Below are 20,541 nucleotides of genomic sequence, written 5' to 3'. Positions count from 1 at the left end.
ATAGATCTCAAAATTCGTATGGCACAGTAACCATAGTAACACATAATAGCAGGTGATTATTTAATCCCTTAGGCAAAGGGCATATGTATGTATGTGAAGCTATCAACCCAAATAAGACAATCCCTGGATACTGTCAACCTGTGCTATTGTGACCTGTGGCTGTAGTGTTTATCTTTAATACAATTGGGTAATATACGTAAATGTTTTAGTATGTTGGTATATTTCCAATACAGGATAAGTAACTTATTATCAAATTTGTTGAATGTAGTGGTGACCTTTTCACTATCCCTTCATGCTGAGCACAAAATGGCACTGGATGATTACCCGAGAATTTCTGTCTCAGGTATGGCACTGATATTGATGTTGATTTACAGATGTAGAGCACCCTGCATGCAGATCAGCTTTTCAAAATCTCTCTGCTCCCCCCTCCTTACCTTGTAGTACACATTACATGCTCTTCAGTATCTGTATGTGTGTATATCTTTGCACTTAACATGTAAAATGGAATCATAAATAAGGTGTTCTAACCAAAACACCTTGCCTACAATCAAGATATCCACAAAGAACAGAAAATCAGTCTAAAAGAAACATACCTGGTTTTGTAAAAGCAACAATAAGGGCAACAGCAATGATAGCAATAAAGCCCAGTGTTACAACACAACATGCTCGTTTCTGTGAGCATACCATCACTGCTCCAGGCTCATACATGGCACGTTTGTTGACCATGAAGCCACTCTCGTTGGGCGATCCTGGAAAAATAGTGGAACTAAAATGCCAAATTTTTTTTAAAATGCCTAAAAAGACTACAAGCAAGTTTGTGACACAATATGGTTAATTTGACTGAGGCTGGATCAAAATAACTGCATTTTCTCGAGAAATGTCCCATCATGCCATTTCACTTGAAATATCAGACTGAAATTTGAAGTTTAATCTAAAATACATGGGGAAAATATGCTTTATTAGAAATTCTGCGCATATGAATAAATAATTTGATGGAAAACGTGAACAAGAGACAAAAAGCTATACCAAAATTGGAGAAAGAAGGATTATGAATTAAGAAATTCTAGCTAATTAATTCCAACAAAACTAAAGGATGTATCTAGGCAATACTCACAGGGCTAGCTATTTCTTCAGTATACAGCATATTCAGTATGAATAGAATGACAATATAGATTTAAGGAAGAATCAAACAATTTTGCAGGGTACAAAGAGGCCACACTTAGAAATGCCAATGCTATTCTAATGAAGTCTTTTTCATTCTGAAAACAAAACTGCAGTAAGAATAAAATCATAGGGATGCTATTCAGCCAACATCACTAACTGTTTCTGATGCCTTTACCATAAATACTATTACTGGCTGAGCTGTAAAAACAAGCTTGGTGCTTCTAATTCAGAAATGCTATTTAGTGATTATATCAGCCTTCAGGTGGCATCATCTGCTAATCAGTTAAAACAAAAGGGGAACAGAATCCTTCATGCTATAGTTTTTACTGGGCATTTTATAAAACCATGACAGATTATGCAGCTAAAGGACTTTTTTTACTGGGTGCAGTTATGTTAAATAGGATTAAATCTAATAACCTTTAGATGAAGACAAACTTACCCTTACTTGAATTATCAGGATACTATGTAGTCACTTTCAATAAAAAAAAAATGGATGAAATAAAATGACATTGAATGGGGCCGAAAAATTTTTTTACTATGTGACGAATATTACATATTAAATTCATATATTCTTTAATCTTAAGCCTTAGTATGGGTGATAAGCACCTCCAATTTATCATCTCATGAAAGACAATTACACCACAAACTCAAGTATGTGCAAGCTGATTTTGTACCACTTGGCCATATACACTTTTCTTCATATCCCATCATTCACATATGTTTCAGAAAGACATAACCTACACACATGACCTTTGCAATGACCAATTTCTAGTCTCAAAAAAATTAAATTTGAGCTAGTGAACAAAATGCTTTTAGGCTATAACCTCTTATTGCCCTCACCCCATTTAGCTATTTTTGCAGCCACTGGATTTACTCCAGGTAATTAAGATCCTGACTGTAAATGCCAGTCATGTGTAATGCACACAAAAGATATAATCACAATGTGCCCTGAAGATGGACTAAAAAAACATACTCAAAAGCAGTTATAATCATCAAGCTATAATCACCTCACGTGCCACCTCTTGCCTCTCTTTCCATAAAACTTTATCTCAGACTCTTGAGGTTGTTGGAAAGAAACTCATCCTCCATGAGGGATGGTGGGTCAGGAGCATGGGTGAGGTTTTCATAAAGAAAAAAAATCATGCTATTTATTACCTCAAAGCTGACCATTGAAGCCCAATCCTTATTTGCCTTTACACACTTAATTTTACATGAGTAGTTTACAAGGTAACTAAATACACAGCAGAAAAACTTCTCTGATACTTCACCAGTAGAAATAGCACAACAAGCTTTATTCTCTCCCATTGAGGACCATCTAGGAGATTCTTCCCTAGCTGAAGTCCTCGCATAAATCAGTCTTCTCAAAGCTAACTTACTTATGAAGAGAGAAACCATTTAGGCCTATACATATAAAAAAAAGTCTGGCTTGGAAAGTCTTGTTTGACTTCCAGAACCCATGCTGTCTAATCCTTTTACAAGGTGCGTGCATTAAAACTATTCTATTTGTGTTATACTTTCTCATTCTATAAACTTTACAATACACCCGTAGTTGGATACTCTTAAAAGTTCTGCTAATAAACTTTTAAATCCTTCCTCTTATGTATATGGAACAAGAAACCCATGAACAACAAGACTGAATAAGGCAATGATGTCTCCCTGAAGAGAGGTTCCTTGCCTTCAAACCAAAAGCGTTGTAAAATATGGCACTTTCATTCTTAGTCAAAATTTGACTTAGGGCTTGTAAAGAGTACAATTTTTGAACCAGACCCCTCATCTGCCCTCCATCATGTCTTTTTTCTGATATAATCACTTAATTCACTCAACAATGGAGGAGAACTCATAACTAATAATAATGCCAGTCAAATAAAATGGAAAACAAAAATATTTTGTCTTAAAGAGTTGTATGAAAGCTTCTACTTGAAAACAATGTCACAAACACTTACATAGCTATAATTCTACCTTCCTACATAAAGTGTCATGCCCCATAACTCCACTCCATATCTGTTTGCTACTCACACTTGAACCACTCATTAGGAGGAAACCCAACTTTAAAGGGGAAGGTGGGCCAGGTGCCATGTTTAGGGAAAATCCCTCACCATAATCAGCTACCTAAAAATGTGTGTCTTGTACACAACTCATCACAGGCACATGTGAATACAGTGGTTGAAACAGTTTAATGCTTATTCCAGTGATCCAGCAGAAGTTTCCTATCTGCTTCTGAGGTTTATTGTACACATGAGAGATCTTACCCTCATTTGCTTAACCAGTCTCCATAGATGTTTCCATGCACTTTAGGTATCAAAGTGTTCAAAAACATTTGGGTACAGGTACACCACCAATTTTCCAGCAACTGATGGTTCGACACCTCCTTTAGTCCAGACAAAATTACATGAGGGAACTTGAAATTGCCATGGCCACCAGACTAGTTTACTGGGCAGCCACAGATGGCGTTGTGTGGGGCGTGCTTATTTACGTTCTTTACACTGCACTTGTTAGTGGTGATACTGCAATTGTGTGAGATTCTTAGCTTACTTTGCTTAAATTCAACCCTAGCTGTGGCTTCTAAGATATATGAGAGTGTCAGTCGTGGTGTCAAACATAAACACCAGTCCATATTGATCCAAGATTAAGTAGAACTGTTGAAGATAATGGACCAAGGTGTTTTGGTGCGTAAGTTGTGTGACATCTACAGTATGGGTTCATCAACTGTTTATGATATAAAGAAGCAAAGAGAGAAAATATTGAAATTCTATGCAGACAGCAATTCCAAGAAGCAAATGACGATTAGAAAAACAATGAAAGATGGTAAGAGTACTGAGCACGATCGAGTGATGATGGAATGGTTTCGAAAGCGTCAAAGTGATGGAGTGGACTTGTCAGGCAGCATGATAATGGACCAGGCTAAGTTGTTCCATAAAGAACTTAAATCACATGAGCATGACTATAGTGAAGGATGGATTCAAAGATTCAAAAAGCATCATGGAATTTCCATGAATAGACTGAGTGGAGAAAAGTGGTCTGCAAACCACAAAGGAGCTGCTGAGTATGTGGATGAATTTGCAAAACTAGTAGCTGATGAGCACCTCCGTCCTGAGCAGGTGTATAATGTATTTCATTTATTTATTTAATTTACATTTAATATTTGTTTAATTCAAATTTCTAGCAGTCCATGGGAGATGTATAATTAGTGGGTTAGAGGTGTGTTGATGAATCATCATTACGTGACCACAGTTGGTCCGGCAAACTAGATAATTCGGCAGGGCTTTGGAACCAAGAGTGCCTGAAAACCGGTGGTGTACCTGCAATAAAGGTTTGTAGTATGTATAATAATCAAAACACCTGTTGACAAATCAACAAGGTAAATTTTGTAATATTTGATTAAAACATGATTTTTCTAAGAAAGGCTAAAAGACCAATACAATGCCAGCACATCAAGATTTTGTAATGTTGGAGGCACAACTCCCAATTGCATGATCAAGCCACCTAAATATGATGGAAGTCTAGCAAGAGGCTTTCACTGTGTCATTACTAGAAACCAGTCTTCATCACTCCAACCACCAGCACCAACTCTACATGGCATCACTAGTTCACTTTCTCTCAGCTCAAACAATTAGCCAACCACTTTGTTTTCCAGCATCAACACCACTGCTATTCTTGGAGTATTGAAAAGACTTGCCTGATGGACTGAAATTGTATCTAGATATATTTGCAGATGATGAAAAGGTCTCAGAAGAAATAAAAAATGAGGACTGCACTAGCCTATAGGAGTAATTGGATAAACTCCAGAATTAGTCAGATAAATGAATAATGAGATTCATCATAGAAGTAAGGTAATAAGGATTGGACAGAGTGAAAGAATCCCTCAGTGCAATTATTACCTAGCAAGATATAGATTACAACCACAGTTAGCCCTCAATTCAAGTAGGCCTGGTGCAATAACATTTTTGATGGAGACATGTAAGGTGCAATATTGCTTGCCAAAGTACATACACTGGATCCATAACCCATGTCACTGGTGACCTGCTCTTTCTCATTCTTTCAGTGAAATGTACGGTACAGGCTGTTTAGTTCAAAAAGAATGTGGAGCCAGCTCCAGCATTCTCCTCCTCCATGACTAGTATAGACACTGATACAGTGACCATTTACTCTCCCAACCTCATGCTCTTGAGAAATCAACCCACAGAGTACAAGCTTTCTAAATCTGACAGACTGCCCATTTTATCTAAGATGCTGGCTTGAAAGTTCTTGTCTGTTATGGACACCTTAGCACCAGTAGAGAGCTTGCTCAGTGTAGTATGAAAAGTGTTCTGTCCTCAACGCTACTGCCTGTTAGATGTAGTTCTGCAACCGGATGTTTGTCAAATGCAATGGGCAGTTTAAGTGAACGACCATTCATCTAATGCATAATTTTCCTGATGTTTTTGAACTTAATAGATACAACTGGCCATGGCAGTGATTATGTGATGCCTTTCTTCTGTTCACTTTATCTGGAATCACTGGAATCATGATTACAGCTTTCACTGTAATTGTAATCATGATCTATTTCATTAATTTTGGAAGGAATCTTGATAAAAATCATAATCACACTCTGTCTCCATAAAAGACATTCAACACATGGCATCTGCTCCATTTGTGCAAGGCCTGAGTGTTAAGTGATTTGCCATCATGCATATTTTTTTTCACCAAAACTGACAAATTCATTAGAGGATATTGTATTTTAGCATATATAATAAAGACAAGGGAGCAAATGGGAACTTCAGTGAAGGGCGTAAATGGGGAGGTGATAACAAGTAGCGGTGATGTGAGAAGGAGATGGAGTGAGTATTTTGAAGGTTTGTTGAATGTGTCTGATGACAGAGTGGCAGATATAGGGTGTTTTGGTCGAGGTGGTGTGCAAAGTGAGAGGGTTAGGGAAAATGATTTGGTAAACAGAGAAGAGGTAGTAAAAGCTTTGCGGAAGATGAAAGCCGGCAAGGCAGCAGGTTTGGATGGTATTGCAGTGGAATTTATTAAGAAAGGGGGTGACTGTATTGTTGACTGGTTGGTAAGGTTATTTAATGTATGTATGACTCATGGTGAGGTGCCTGAGGATTGGCGGAATGCGTGCATAGTGCCATTGTACAAAGGCAAAGGGGATAAGAGTGAGTGCTCAAATTACAGAGGTATAAGTTTGTTGAGTATTCCTGGTAAATTATATGGGAGGGTATTGATTGAGAGGGTGAAGGCATGTACAGAGCATCAGATTGGGGAAGAGCAGTGTGGTTTCAGAAGTGGTAGAGGATGTGTGGATCAGGTGTTTGCTTTGAAGAATGTATGTGAGAAATACTTAGAAAAGCAAATGGATTTGTATGTAGCATTTATGGATCTGGAGAAGGCATATGATAGAGTTGATAGAGATGCTCTGTGGAAGGTATTAAGAATATATGGTGTGGGAGGCAAGTTGTTAGAAGCAGTGAAAAGTTTTTATCGAGGATGTAAGGCATGTGTACGTGTAGGAAGAGAGGAAAGTGATTGGTTCTCAGTGAATGTAGGTTTGCGGCAGGGGTGTGTGATGTCTCCATGGTTGTTTAATTTGTTTATGGATGGGGTTGTAAGGGAGGTAAATGCAAGAGTCCTGGAAAGAGGGGCAAGTATGAAGTCTGTTGGGGATGAGAGAGCTTGGGAAGTGAGTCAGTTGTTGTTCGCTGATGATACAGCGCTGGTGGCTGATTCATGTGAGAAACTGCAGAAGCTGGTGACTGAGTTTGGTAAAGTGTGTGGAAGAAGAAAGTTGAGAGTAAATGTGAGTAAGAGCAAGGTTATTGGGTGCAGTAGGGGTGAGGGTCAAGTCAATTGGGAGGTGAGTTTGAATGGAGAAAAACTGGAGGAAGTGAAGTGTTTTAGATATCTGGGAGTGGATCTGTCAGCGGATGGAACCATGGAAGCGGAAGTGGATCATAGGGTGGGGGAGGGGGTGAAAATTTTGGGAGCCTTGAAAAATGTGTGGAAGTCGAGAACACTATCTCGGAAAGCAAAAATGGGTATGTTTGAGGGAATAGTGGTTCCAACAATGTTGTATGGTTGCGAGGCGTGGGCTATGGATAGAGATGTGCGCAGGAGGATGGATGTGCTGGAAATGAGATGTTTGAGGACAATGTGTGGTGTGAGGTGGTTTGATCGAGTAAGTAACGTAAGGGTAAGAGAGATGTGTGGAAATAAAAAGAGCGTGGTTGAGAGAGCAGAAGAGGGTGTTTTGAAATGGTTTGGGCACATGGAGAGAATGAGTGAGGAGAGATTGACCAAGAGGATATATGTGTCGGAGGTGGAGGGAACGAGGAGAAGAGGGAGACCAAATTGGAGGTGGAAAGATGGAGTGAAAAAGATTTTGTGTGATCGGGGCCTGAACATGCAGGAGGGTGAAAGGAGGGCAAGAAATAGAGTGAATTGGAGTCATGTGGTATACAGGGGTTGACGTGCTGTCAGTGGATTGAAGCAAGGCATGTGAAGCGTCTGGGGTAAACCATGGAAAGCTGTGTAGGTATGTATATTTGCGTGTGTGGACGTGTGTATGTACATGTGTATGGGGGGGGGGGTTGGGCCATTTCTTTCGTCTGTTTCCTTGCGCTACCTCGCAAACGCGGGAGACAGCGACAAAGTATAAAAAAAAAAAAAAAAAAAATAATAATAAATCTATTCATGAAGCAATCAATGTGATCCACTGATATTTTTTTCATATCAGCAAAATTCTAAGTTTGTAAAACTATGAGCTGCATTAGTCAGATGCAGTGTTGTCAAATTCAGAGAGGCAGTAGTAACACTGCATCCACTTGCACTAGAAATACCTTTTACTGCCTCATCTTGGTCAAATTTCAGTGTCAGAAGTGTCAGTGTTAAAAAAAAATCACTCCACATGAATCAGAAACAGAGCATCCACCTCCAAATAAATCAGGACTACCCTTTGCTTGGTCCTCTAAATCTAACTTATAACTGCTCATTTTCCTTCCTGGAATACTCACAAAAATGTGCTGTTAGTGTCAAAGTTAAGAGGATGAGTGAAACTGTATAGAAACTCTCATGCATTGCCACCTGGAGACTACCCAGGCTTGCTAGGCAACTTTGAAAGAGGTATGAAACCCAATGTAAAAATATGTCTCTAGAAGAGTTGTCTCGCTGGCATAAATGTATGTGTGTAAGAAACACTACATTTTTCATTCTTAATAATGAAATAATTATGAGGGCATTTCAAAGATTTTGTCATCATTGACTTCATACTAATGGGAGAGCAGATCAATTCAAGATTCATATCCCACTCATCAGAAGGTACCATCGCTTGAAAGTAAAACAATGTTTTAACGTTTCTGCACAGAAGTTGGGACTGCCTTACTTGTGGTATGTCAAGCCTTCTGAAGTAAATACATCTATTCCAGTATGAATTCAGAAAGTAAGAAAAGTGCCAGTGCACAAGGGAGCACTGATATTGGAACAGTGCCTCAACTAATTACTAACTATCTATCTATATCTCTGATATCCATTCCCTCTGGGAACTCCCATCAAGGGGCAGCCACGGCAAAAGAGTCTCCACTTACCCCTGTCTTTACATGCCTCTCTCTCAAACACTATTCCCTGCATTCTTCCACCATTCCTCCCCCTCCAGTATTCCTCTAACCTATTTGCCTATGTCACAGGTGGTCTTCCTCTCATACCAAGCTCTTTAATTGTAATATTAAAGCATTCTCCTTCCACATGCCTATACCATCTTAAGAATTAAATTTCACCCGTTCTACCACTTCACAATTCATTCCCTTTGTATTCCTTGCCATACCACATCTCTCATACACTCCTTCATTTCTTTCTTCATTCTTCTTAGTTACACCACATGCTCTTCTCAAACAGCTCATTTCCACAGCCTGGATTCTTGACTTCTGTGACTCACTTCATGTCCATGTTTCAGCTGCATATGTCACGGTTGGGAAGACTATGCTGTCTCTTAATCCTCTTTTCACTTCTATGCTTACACCTCTACCTTTCATTATTCTATCAAAGAACCTAATGACTTTTCTCACCTGTACTGCACTCTCCCTTATCTCTCCTTCCATGTCACCAAACTTACTCAAGACAGCTCCTAAATACATAAATTCTCTCACCTCTTCCAGTCTTTCTCCCCCTCATATTCAAAGCACAGTTTAGTACACTTTCTCCAGAAAAGCTTCATTTCACCCTAACCTCATACAATCTTCATATTCACAGATACATATGCACATACCCAGGCATATTTCACAATCCCAATCTTTCCTTTCACCCACAATATTTCTGATCCATTCCATCCATGCAGAATTGCACATCCTTCTTCCCCAATAATTCTATTCATTCCTGTTCATATCACTCTCTTCCATGCCCTCCCATAACTTGCATTTGTCATTTCCATTTTCATTTCACACACTCTGCCCAAGGTTATGGGTTTTCCTATTCCCCAGCACATACAAGCTACAACTTTTAAATTTCTCCACAAGCTCCCTCCTTTTGTTCTCACCAAACATCCCATTTACATTCAGTGCTATCACTCTCAATTACTCATTTCTTTTAATCCTTGTCATAATTAGCATACTCCAGTGCTGCTTCTCAGCCTTTTGTGCCTCACTCTTGACAGATCACTGGCAGAGGGCAACTCCAACATAATGTTTCCAGAGGCAGTGAGGCTCCAAAATTGTCCAAAAATTAAAAAGTCACGGCACATCTCAGGTGTTTATGTAAATTTAAAAGGATTGCCCTGATGGAGTTGGGCAACATTTTCCCTTTTAGTTCCACTCCAAAGGGGTGCATTAATGAGGTCACCATAAGAAGGTGGGGCAAGACTTGGATACTCTAGGAAAACTAGAGTATCCCCTTGAGGTAATGAAACTTGACAACTTTCCCAATTCAAAAGTAGCAGCACCTCCTACCCTCATTGGTTATAATATTGCCACTGCACAAAGGAGTGCTCTGGAGACTTGATGAGGGGCAGAAACTTATGATTATAGGCAAGTCCATGGGTCTTGCACCCAGTGCAGACAATGCTTATAAAAACAAAATGCACTACTGCTCTAGATACAGTTTATAAAGACTGAAAACTAAAACAAGTTGAAGCTTATATATTTATCATGCAGATGGAAAAAATATATATGTATGGTCATCTGTACATGTACAATGTACTGTACTTCCAATGATACAGTTCCTTACCAAGTGTGTACCAGAAGTCTTCCAAATCAGTGCACATACTCATACTTCATGGTGCATTATTATACTGTAACATTAAACTAATACATAAATGGTACAAGTATTAATTTATGATTTGTGCAGTCAAAGAAAAGTATCTTCTATCATTTGATTTTACTTCTCAGACAGCTTGTCCCATTATGAATAATATATCTAGGTAAATGTTAAGACTGAAACCTTATTCTAACATGTAAACCACTAGCGTATTTAGTGATTACATTCATTTAGTTCTGCTGATAGGGAAATGTTATATCTTTAATTGTATTAATTTCATTTGATATCAAAGGCTTTCTAACAAGAGGGAAAAGATTAAAAATTGGGAAAAGTACTGTGTTCAAAACATCAGATATGAATGAAGAGCCACAGAGAATTATAGGATACATCTCTTACACATTTATTCAAGTATAAACTAATCTTCTATACAATAAAATGCTTATATTGTAGAATAAAGTGTCCTTATCTTAGGCACAGAAAAGAAGAATGTCTGACTGCTGGCCTGACAGTACATGCAAGAATCCTGCAAGACAAAGGAAAAGGATTCAGTAGGCCAGGGGAATAAACAGGAGTAAGTGCCTTCATCGAATGACAGGAAAGTTGATGTACATACTCATTATTCTCACTTGCATTATGGTATCTAGTATCCACAAGAAAATCTACAGCATTCTCAGAGTTACCTAGTAATTACCCTGGATAACAGCAGGTGGTCTTCATAGCAGGCTAATTCACATAAAGTCCTGTGCTCTAACATTCGCACTGTGCAAATATTACTGTTACATATAACTGAAGTGCTTTTTGTTAATCTATCCGACATTATCCTCTAATTCATTATCTTTCAAGTGAATGTACAATAAATTTTGGTTTAGTATACTTCAAGTCAAATTGGCATTCTAAATCAACAATTCGAAAATAAATAAAATTTCATGGAACTATAAAGGTAGCTGTGAAGGGGATCAACTTAAGTTTCAACATAGTCACTTATGATAGAAGAAAATATGTTTGTAGGACCTGGAAAAAATAGGACCCCAGTGGAGATGATAGTAGCAAGTATTGAAAGCACAAAGCCTTTTCATTAGGGTCTGGAGAAATCTAGACAGATTAAGTATCACTCATTTTCAGCATAAAACAATGAGCCAAGAAAATCATCATTTTTGTCTGTATGCCCAGATTTTAATAATAAACTAAAGTTTGAAGAACATGAACACAGGGTCCTATTTAGTTCTTTATCAGGTAAAACTGATCGCAGATATTTATGTTATCAATTTACTTCATATCATCATAAACTCCACTCCCAATTCCATGGGGACATCATGTATATCCAGTCTCTCAAATCATTCATAAATATTCTCAACTAATACCCAGTGTGCTGAGGGTAAAGATAAACTTCCAGGATTCTATAAGTGCTTCTTACTTTTTCATTCTGCAAACCAAGCTGATCTGTGGAGACAACACCACAGTGCCTCTACAGACAAAATGCCTCAATATGAAATATCCCCAGCCCTAACTGATTCTATCTCTGCATTTGCTCATCTCTTCCATTCTTTACTTCTCCTCCAAGTACCTTCAACTATACTAATAAACATCTTTCTGATCAGCCTATCATTTGCCATATATTCTAAAAAGTTTACACACATGTGTTGTTCTAATGATATCATCACACAGGGTCCCTGAGAGAAATTGTATCAGGAGGTACAAAGTTTCTTTTGGGCCCTCTTCCCTTCTCCATCAGTCATCCTGTTTTTATCCACTAAGGTTTTATGCCATAAGGTGTAAAGCCAAATAGGGTATGGAAGATGAGAGAAAGGTGAAAAGGAGCATCATGATGATTTTCTGCATTTTCTAAGATCCCAGGAAATTCCCAGGCCCCTTTCTGGACCCATGGGCTCAGGTATGATGTACCCCCTGCAACCCAATCTCAGAGGCCCTGTAACTTCACACTATGTGTCCTATTTTCAACTATGATACTTAAATCATCTATCTCTACTGCTCTTGTTTTTCTGCAATCCTGCATGCATCATCAAAGCAGCCTATCATTCTATCCCACTCCTCTTGCGATACAACAGCACAAAATCATATGCATAAAACAATTGTGCTATCTTCCATCCTGCTTCTACAGCAAATCATAAAAATTCAAAACATGAGTCATAAAGATCAAGAAACTAGTTATTCAATGAGTCTACATGCAATTCTTCTTCAACAGGATGGGATATGATTTTGCCATATAGTTTTGAGAGTGTAGAAACAAAGAGTGCTACATGGCTGATGTGTCAAGACTGTCAGATATGCAATACACAATGGGCAAATTCATTTAATGAACAATCATATTACAGATCCATCATGTCTTTATCTTAACATTGTTCTTAAACTCTTAAACAATTGTGCTATCTTCCATCCTGCTTCTACAGCAAATCATAAAAATTCAAAACATGAGTCATAAAGATCAAGAAACTAGTTATTCAATGAGTCTACATGCAATTCTTCTTCAACAGGGTGGGATTTGATTTTGCCATATAGTTTTGAGAGTGTAGAAACAAAGAGTGCTACATGGCTGATGTGTCAAGACTGTCAGATATGCAATACACAATGGGCAAATTCATTTAATGAACAATCATATTACAGATCCATCATGTCTTTATCTTAACATTGTTCTTAAACCTAGATGATGAGGTGAAATGGTGCTGAACCGTGGTGGTAATGAGTGTACCTTATTCTAATGATGCTCTTTGATTTCCTAAATCAGAACAATCTCAATGGGGTAGATGGAACCAAGTTAAGGTTACTACCTCCCAAAACCCAATTTCTGCCCATATCCCTCTCTAAAGCCCCTCACAACTTTCCACAGCTTCAACACAATGAACATTCCCTATGTCACTGAAACATCTAACCTATCTTGAAATCCCATATTACACAAATAACTAAGTCTGTCTCTAAGAAATAAGAAGTCCTATTTGGGCACCAGAAATTCCTCTCTTCTGGGAAAAGTTACTCTGTTACCCAAAGGCTTTATCCATCCTTGTACAGAGCACTGCTCTCATATCTGGGAAGGTTCTAGCACCACATAGTGACTAGACAGATTTGAGTCTAAAATAGTTCAACTTATCAATTCTTCCAGCTCAACCTCACAACTTGACACATGCCTTGCACCATAATGTTGGTTCACATTCACTCTTCTATTAGTAATACTTTGGTTTTGCTCCCAAGAGCTGGCTCCTTGTGTGCCCCAGAACACCTCAAAGCTACAGAATTCTCTATCCCTTCTTGTCTCACCAAACAACTACAACCTGGCTATTTTAAACAAGTGGGTTTTTCATTGCCTCTGAAACTCTTAAAATTTTTTTCCCTTCTCTTATTTCTCCTTCTAATAAACCTTCTTCACATTATCATTAAGACCCAGCCTTGATACAGATTTATGTCTGAGACTTGAGTCTCAAGCATAAAAGATAAAGGATAGATTAGTATTCCGCTCTGATGATGTGTCTTGGAGGAAATTAAAAATAAACATGACAAAGAATGAGGTGCTTGTGAGCATAAGCAAAAATAAAAGTTGCCAACAATGATGTGAGAAAAATCTTCATTAAAGAGGAGTCATTTATCAAAAATGGCAAAATCTGGCTGTCATGAGCTTTGTCATGGCACTAACAGACCACACCAGAACAACCAGCTATCACTATTATCATTGTTATTATCATTATCATCATTATCTATCTGTATCTATATTTCTGATCCCTGTTCCAACTGGAACTCCAGTGCTGCTTCTTAGCCTTTTGTACCTCATCCTTAGAAGGCCAATGGTAGGAGGCAACTCCAGTGCAGTGTTTGCAGAGGCTCCTATCTAATGTTCCTACTGACTGTTTCTAACCTAATACTCCTGCTTAAATGTTCCTATCTTCTAATTCTATCTACTGCTCATACCATTTGCCAAAAGCCAGGGACAGCACATAGTCTCACCACATGAATATCAAGAGATACAAAGAATGAGCTGTGTGAGTTAAGTGTTGTCAAATTATATATGAAAAGGAGAGATTTTATGTTTGTGGACAGAATGACAACAGTCCATGTGCTATCCATATTATCATAATTATTATCATTATATTATTATTACTATTATTACTATAGCATGGGCTATGGATAGAGTAGTGTGTAGGAGGGTGGATGTGCTGGAAATGAGATGTTTGAGGACAATATATGGTGTGAGGTGGTTTGATCGAGTAAGTAATGTAAGGGTAAGAGAGATGTGTGGAAATAAAAAGAGCGTGGTTGAGAGAGCAGAAGAGGGTGTTTTGAAATGGTTTGGGCACATGGAGAGAATGAGTGAGGAAAGATTGACCAAGAGGATATATGTGTCAGAGGTGGAGGGAACGAGGAGAAGTGGGAAACCAAGTGGAGGTGGAAAGATGGAGTGAAAAAGATTTTGAGTGATCGGGGCCTGAACATGCAGGAGGGTGAAAGGCGGGCAAGGAATAGAATGAATTGGATCGATGTGGTATACCGGGGTCGACGTGCTGTCAATGGATTGAATCAGGGCATGTGAAGCGTCTGGGGTAAACCATGGAAAGTTCTGTGGGGCCTGGATGTGGAAAGGGAGCTGTGGTTTCGGGCATTATTGCATGACAGCTAGAGACTGAGTGTGAACGAATGGAGCCTTTGTTGTCTTTTCCTAGCGCTACCTCGCACACATGAGGGGGAGGGGGATGTTATTCCATGTGTGGCAAGGTGGCGATGGGGACGAAAAAAGGCAGACAGTGTGAATTGTGTGCATGTGTATATATGTATATGTCTGTGTGTGTATATATATATATATATATATGTGTACATTGAGATGTATGGGTATCTATATTTGCGTGTGGGGACGTGTAGGTATATACATGTGTATGGGGGAGGGTTGGGCCATTTCTTTGGTCTGTTTACTTGCACTACCTCGCAAACGCGGGAGACAGCGACAAAGCAAAAAAAAAATTATCATTATTATTATCATTTACTTATTTGATTTTGCTTTGTCGCTGTCTCCCGCGTTAGCGAGGTAGCGCAAGGAAACAAATGAAAGAATGGCCCAACCCACCTACATACACATGTACATACATACACGTCCACACACGCAAATATACATACCTATACATCTCAATGTATACATATATATACACATGCAGACATATACCTATATACACATGTACATAATTCATACTGTCTACCTTTATTCATTCCCATTGCCACCCCGCCACACATGAAATAACAACCCCTCCCCACTCATGTGCACAAGGTAGCGCTAGGAAAAGACAACACAGGCTCCATTCGTTCACACTCAGTCTCTAGCTGTCATGTAATAATACACTGAAACCACAGCTCCCTTTCCACATCCAGGCCCCACACAACTTTCCATGGTTTACCCCAGACGCTTCACATGCCCTGATTCAATCCATTGACAGCACGTTGACCCGGTATACCACATCGTTCCAATTAACTCTATTCCTTGGACCCCTTTCACCCTCCTGCATGTTCAGGCCCCGATCACACAAAATCTTTTTCACTCCATCTTTCCACCTCCAATTTGGTCTCCCACTTCTCCTCGTTCCCTCCACCTCCGACACATATATCCTCTTGGTCAATCTTTCCTCACTCATTCTCTCCATGTGACCAAACCATTTCAAAACACCCTCTTCTAATCTCTCAACCACACTCATTTTATTACCACACATCTCTCTCACCCTATTATTACTTACTCGATCAAACCACCTCACACCACATATTGTCCTCAAACATCTCATTTTCAGCACATCCACCCTCCTCCGCACAACTCTATCTATAGCCCACGCCTTGCAACCATATAACATTGTTGGAACCACTATTCCTTGAAGCATACCCATTTTTGCTTACCAAGATAATGTTCTCGACTTCCAAACACTCATCAAGGCTCCAAGAATTTTCGCCTCTTCCCCCACCCTATGATTCACTTCCGCTTCCATGGTTCCATCCGCTGCCAGATCCACTCCCAGATATCTAAAACACTTTACTTCCTCCAGTTTTTCTCCATTCAAACTTACCTCCCAATTGACTTGACCCTCAACCCTATTGTACCTAATAACCTTGCTCTTATTCACATTTACTCTTAACTTTCGTCTTTCACATACTTTACCAAACTCAGTCACCAGTGCTGTATCATCAGTGAACAACAACTGACTCACTTCCCAAGCTCTCTCATCCACAACAGACTGCATATTTGCCCCTCTTTCCAAAACTCTTGCATTCACCTCCCTAACAACCCCATCCATAAACAAATTAAACAACCATGGAGACATCACACAAACCTGCCGCAAACCCACATTCACGGAGAGCCAATCACTTTCCTCTCTTCCCACACGTACATATGCTTTATATCCCCGATAAAAACTTTTCACTGCTTCCAACAACTTGCCTCCCACACCATATATTCTTAAAACCTTCCACAGAGCATCTCTATCAACTCTATCATATGCCTTCTCCAGATCCATAAATGCTACATACAAATCCATTTGTTTTTCTAAGTATTTCTCACATACAATCTTCAAAGCAAACACCTGATCCACACATCCTCTACCACTTCTAAAACCATACTGCTCTTCTCCAATCTGATGCTCTGTACATGCCTTCACCCTCTCAATCAATACCCTCCCATATAATTTACCAGGAATACTCAACAAACTTATACCTCTGTAATTTGAGCACTCACTCTTATCCCCTTTGCCTTTGTACAATGGCACTATGCAAGCATTCCGCCAATCCTCAGGTACCTTACCATGAATCATACATACATTAAATAACCTTACCAACCAGTCAACAATAAAGTCACCCCCTTTTTTAATAAATTCCACTGCAATACCATCCAAACCTGCTGCCTTGCCGGCTTTCATCTTCCGTAAAGCTTTTACTACCTCTTCTCTATTTACCAAATCAGAGAGGAAAGTGATTGGTTCTCAGTGAATGTAGGTTTGCGGCAGGGGTGTGTGATGTCTCCATGGTTGTTTAATTTGTTTATGGATGGGGTTGTTAGGGAGGTAAATGCAAGAGTTTTGGAAAGAGGGGCAAGTATGAAGTCTGTTGGGGATGAGAGAACTTGGGAAGTGAGTCAGTTGTTGTTCGCTGATGATACAGCGCTGGTGGCTGATTCATGTGAGAAACTGCAGAAGCTGGTGACTGAGTTTGGTAAAGTGTGTGAAAGAAGAAAGTTAAGAGTAAATGTGAATAAGAGCAAGGTTATTAGGTACAGTAGGGTTGATGGTCAAGTCAATTGGGAGGTAAGTTTGAATGGAGAAAAACTGGAGGAAGTTAAGTGCTTTAGATATCTGGGAGTGGATCTGGCAGCGGATGGAACCATGGAAGCGGAAGTGAATCATAGGTTGGGGGAGGGGGCGAAAATCCGGGGAGCATTGAAGAATGTGTGAAGTCGAGAACATTATCTCGGAAAACAAAAATGGGTATGTTTGAAGGAATAGGGGTTCCAACAATGTTGTATGGTTGCGAGGCGTGGGCTATGGATAGAGTTGTGCGCAGGAGGGTGGAGGTGCTGGAAATGAGATGTTTGAGGACAATGTGTGGTGTGAGGTGGTTTGATCGAGTAAGTAATGTAAGGGTAAGAGAGATGTGTAGAAATAAAAAGAGCGTGGTTGAGAGAGCAGAAGAGGGTGTTTTGAAATGGTTTGGGCACATGGAGAGAATGAGTGAGGAAAGATTGACCAAGAGGATATATGTGTCGGAGGTTGAGGGAACGAGGAGAAGTGGGAGACCAAATTGGAGGTGGAAAGATGGAGTGAAAAAGATTTTGTGTGATCAGGGCCTGAACATACAGGAGGGTGAAAGGCGGGCAAGGAATAGAACGAATTGGATCGATGTGGTATACCGGGCTCAACGTGCTGTCAATGGATTGAATCAGGGCATGTGAAGCGTCTGGGGTAAAACATGGCAAGTTGTGTGGGGCCTGGATGTGGAAAGGGAGCTATGGTTTCGGGCATTATTGCATGACAGCTGGAGACTGAGTGTGAACGAATGGGGCCTTTGTTGTCTTTTCCTAGCGCTACCTCACACACATGAGGGGGGGAGGGGGATGGTATTCCATGTGTGGCGAGGTGGCGATGGGAATGAATAAAGGCAGGCAGTGTGTGCATGGGTATATATGTATGTGTCTGGGTGTGTATATATATGTGTACATTGAGATGTATGGGTGTGTATGTTTGCGTGTGTGGACGTGTGTGTATATAAATGTGTATGGGGGTGGGTTGGGCCATTTCTTTCTTCTGTTTCTTTGCGCTACCTCGCAAATGCGGGAGACAGCGACAAAGCAAAATAAATAAATAAATAAATAAATATATATATATATATTTTTTTTATTATACTTTGTCGCTGTCTCCCGCATTTGCGAGGAAGCGCAAGGAAACAGACGAAAGAAATGGCCCAACCCCCCCATACACATGTATATACATACGTCCACACACGCAAATATACATACCTACACAGCTTTCCATGGTTTACCCCAGACACTTCACATGCCTTGATTCAATCCACTGACAGCACGTCAACCCCGGTATACCACATCGCTCCAATTCACTCTATTCCTTGCCCTCCTTTCACCCTCCTGCATGTTCAGGCCCCGATCACACAAAATCTTCACTCCATCTTTCCACCTCCAATTTGGTCTCCCTCTTCTCCTCGTTCCCTCCACCTCCGCACATATATCCTCTTGGTCAATCTTTCCTCACTCATTCTCTCCATGTGCCCAAACCACTTCAAAACACCCTCTTCTGCTCTCTCAACCACGCTCTTTTTATTTCCACACATCTCTCTTACCCTTACGTTACTCACTCGATCAAACCACCTCACACCACACATTGTCCTCAAACATCTCATTTCCAGCACATCCATCCTCCTGCGCACAACTCTATCCATAGCCCACGCCTCGCAACCATACAACATTGTTGGAACCACTATTCCTTCAAACATACCCATTTTTGCTTTCCGAGATAATGTTCTCGACTTCCACACATTCTTCAAGGCCCCCAGAATTTTCGCCCCCTCCCCCACCCTACGATCCACTTCCGCTTCCATGGTTCCATCCGCTGCCAGATCCACTCCCACATATCTAAAACACTTCACTTCCTCCAGTTTTTCTCCATTCAAACTCACCTCCCAATTGACTTGACCCTCAACCCTACTGTACCTAATAACCTTGCTCTTATTCACATTTACTCTTAACTTTCTTCTTCCACACACTTTACCAAACTCAGTCACCAGCTTCTGCAGTTTCTCACATGAATCAGCCACCAGCGCTGTATCATCAGTGAACAACAACTGACTCACTTCCCAAGCTCTCTCATCCCCAACAGACTTCATACTTGCCCCTCTTTCCAAAACTCTTGCATTTACCTCCCTAACAACCCCATCCATAAACAAATTAAACAACCATGGAGACATCACACACCCCTGCCACAAACCTACATTCACTGAGAACCAATCACTTTCCTCTCTTCCTACACGTACACATGCCTTACATCCTTGATAAAAACTTTTCACTGCTTCTAACAACTTTCCTCCCACACCATATATTCTTAATACCTTCCACAGAGCATCTCTATCAACTCTGTCATATGCCTTCTCCAGATCCATAAATGCTACATACAAATCCATTTGCTTTTCTAAGTATTTCTCACATACATTCTTCAAAGCAAACACCTGATCCACACATCCTCTACCACTTCTGAAACCAAACTGCTCTTCCCCAATCTGATGCTCTGTACATGCCTTCACCCTCTCAATCAATACCCTCCCATATAATTTACCAGGAATACTCAACAAACTTATACCTCTGTAATTTGAGCACTCACTCTTATCCCCTTTGCCTTTGTACAATGGCACTATGCACGCATTCCGCCAATCCTCAGGCACCTCACCATGAGTCATACATACATTAAATAACCTTACCAACCAGTCAACAATACAGTCACCCCCTTTTTTAATAAATTCCACTGCAATACCATCCAAACCTGCTGCCTTGCCGGCTTTCATCTTCCGCAAAGCTTTCACTACCTCTTCTCTGTTTACCAAATCATTTTCCCTAACCCTCTCACTTTGCACACCACCTCGACCAAAACACCCTATATCTGCCACTCTATCATCAAACACATT

The 20,541-nt window shown here is 40.0% G+C and overlaps 1 protein-coding gene across 1 annotated transcript in view; it reads right to left on the bottom strand.

Moving 5' to 3' along the window:
• The window catches only part of LOC139755679 (endoplasmic reticulum aminopeptidase 1-like), a 383,172-nt gene that overhangs the window by 336,668 nt on the left and 25,963 nt on the right, over positions 1-20,541 (bottom strand). The window contains exon 2 of the mRNA XM_071674326.1: positions 594-749. Coding sequence (XP_071530427.1) covers positions 594-749 — 156 coding nt within the window. The remainder of the gene's footprint in view (positions 1-593; positions 750-20,541) is intronic.

This window comes from Panulirus ornatus, chromosome 19, assembly GCF_036320965.1.
Source record: "Panulirus ornatus isolate Po-2019 chromosome 19, ASM3632096v1, whole genome shotgun sequence".
Lineage (NCBI taxonomy): Eukaryota > Metazoa > Arthropoda > Malacostraca > Decapoda > Palinuridae > Panulirus > Panulirus ornatus.
This window is presented reverse-complemented; position numbering and strand designations above follow the sequence as displayed.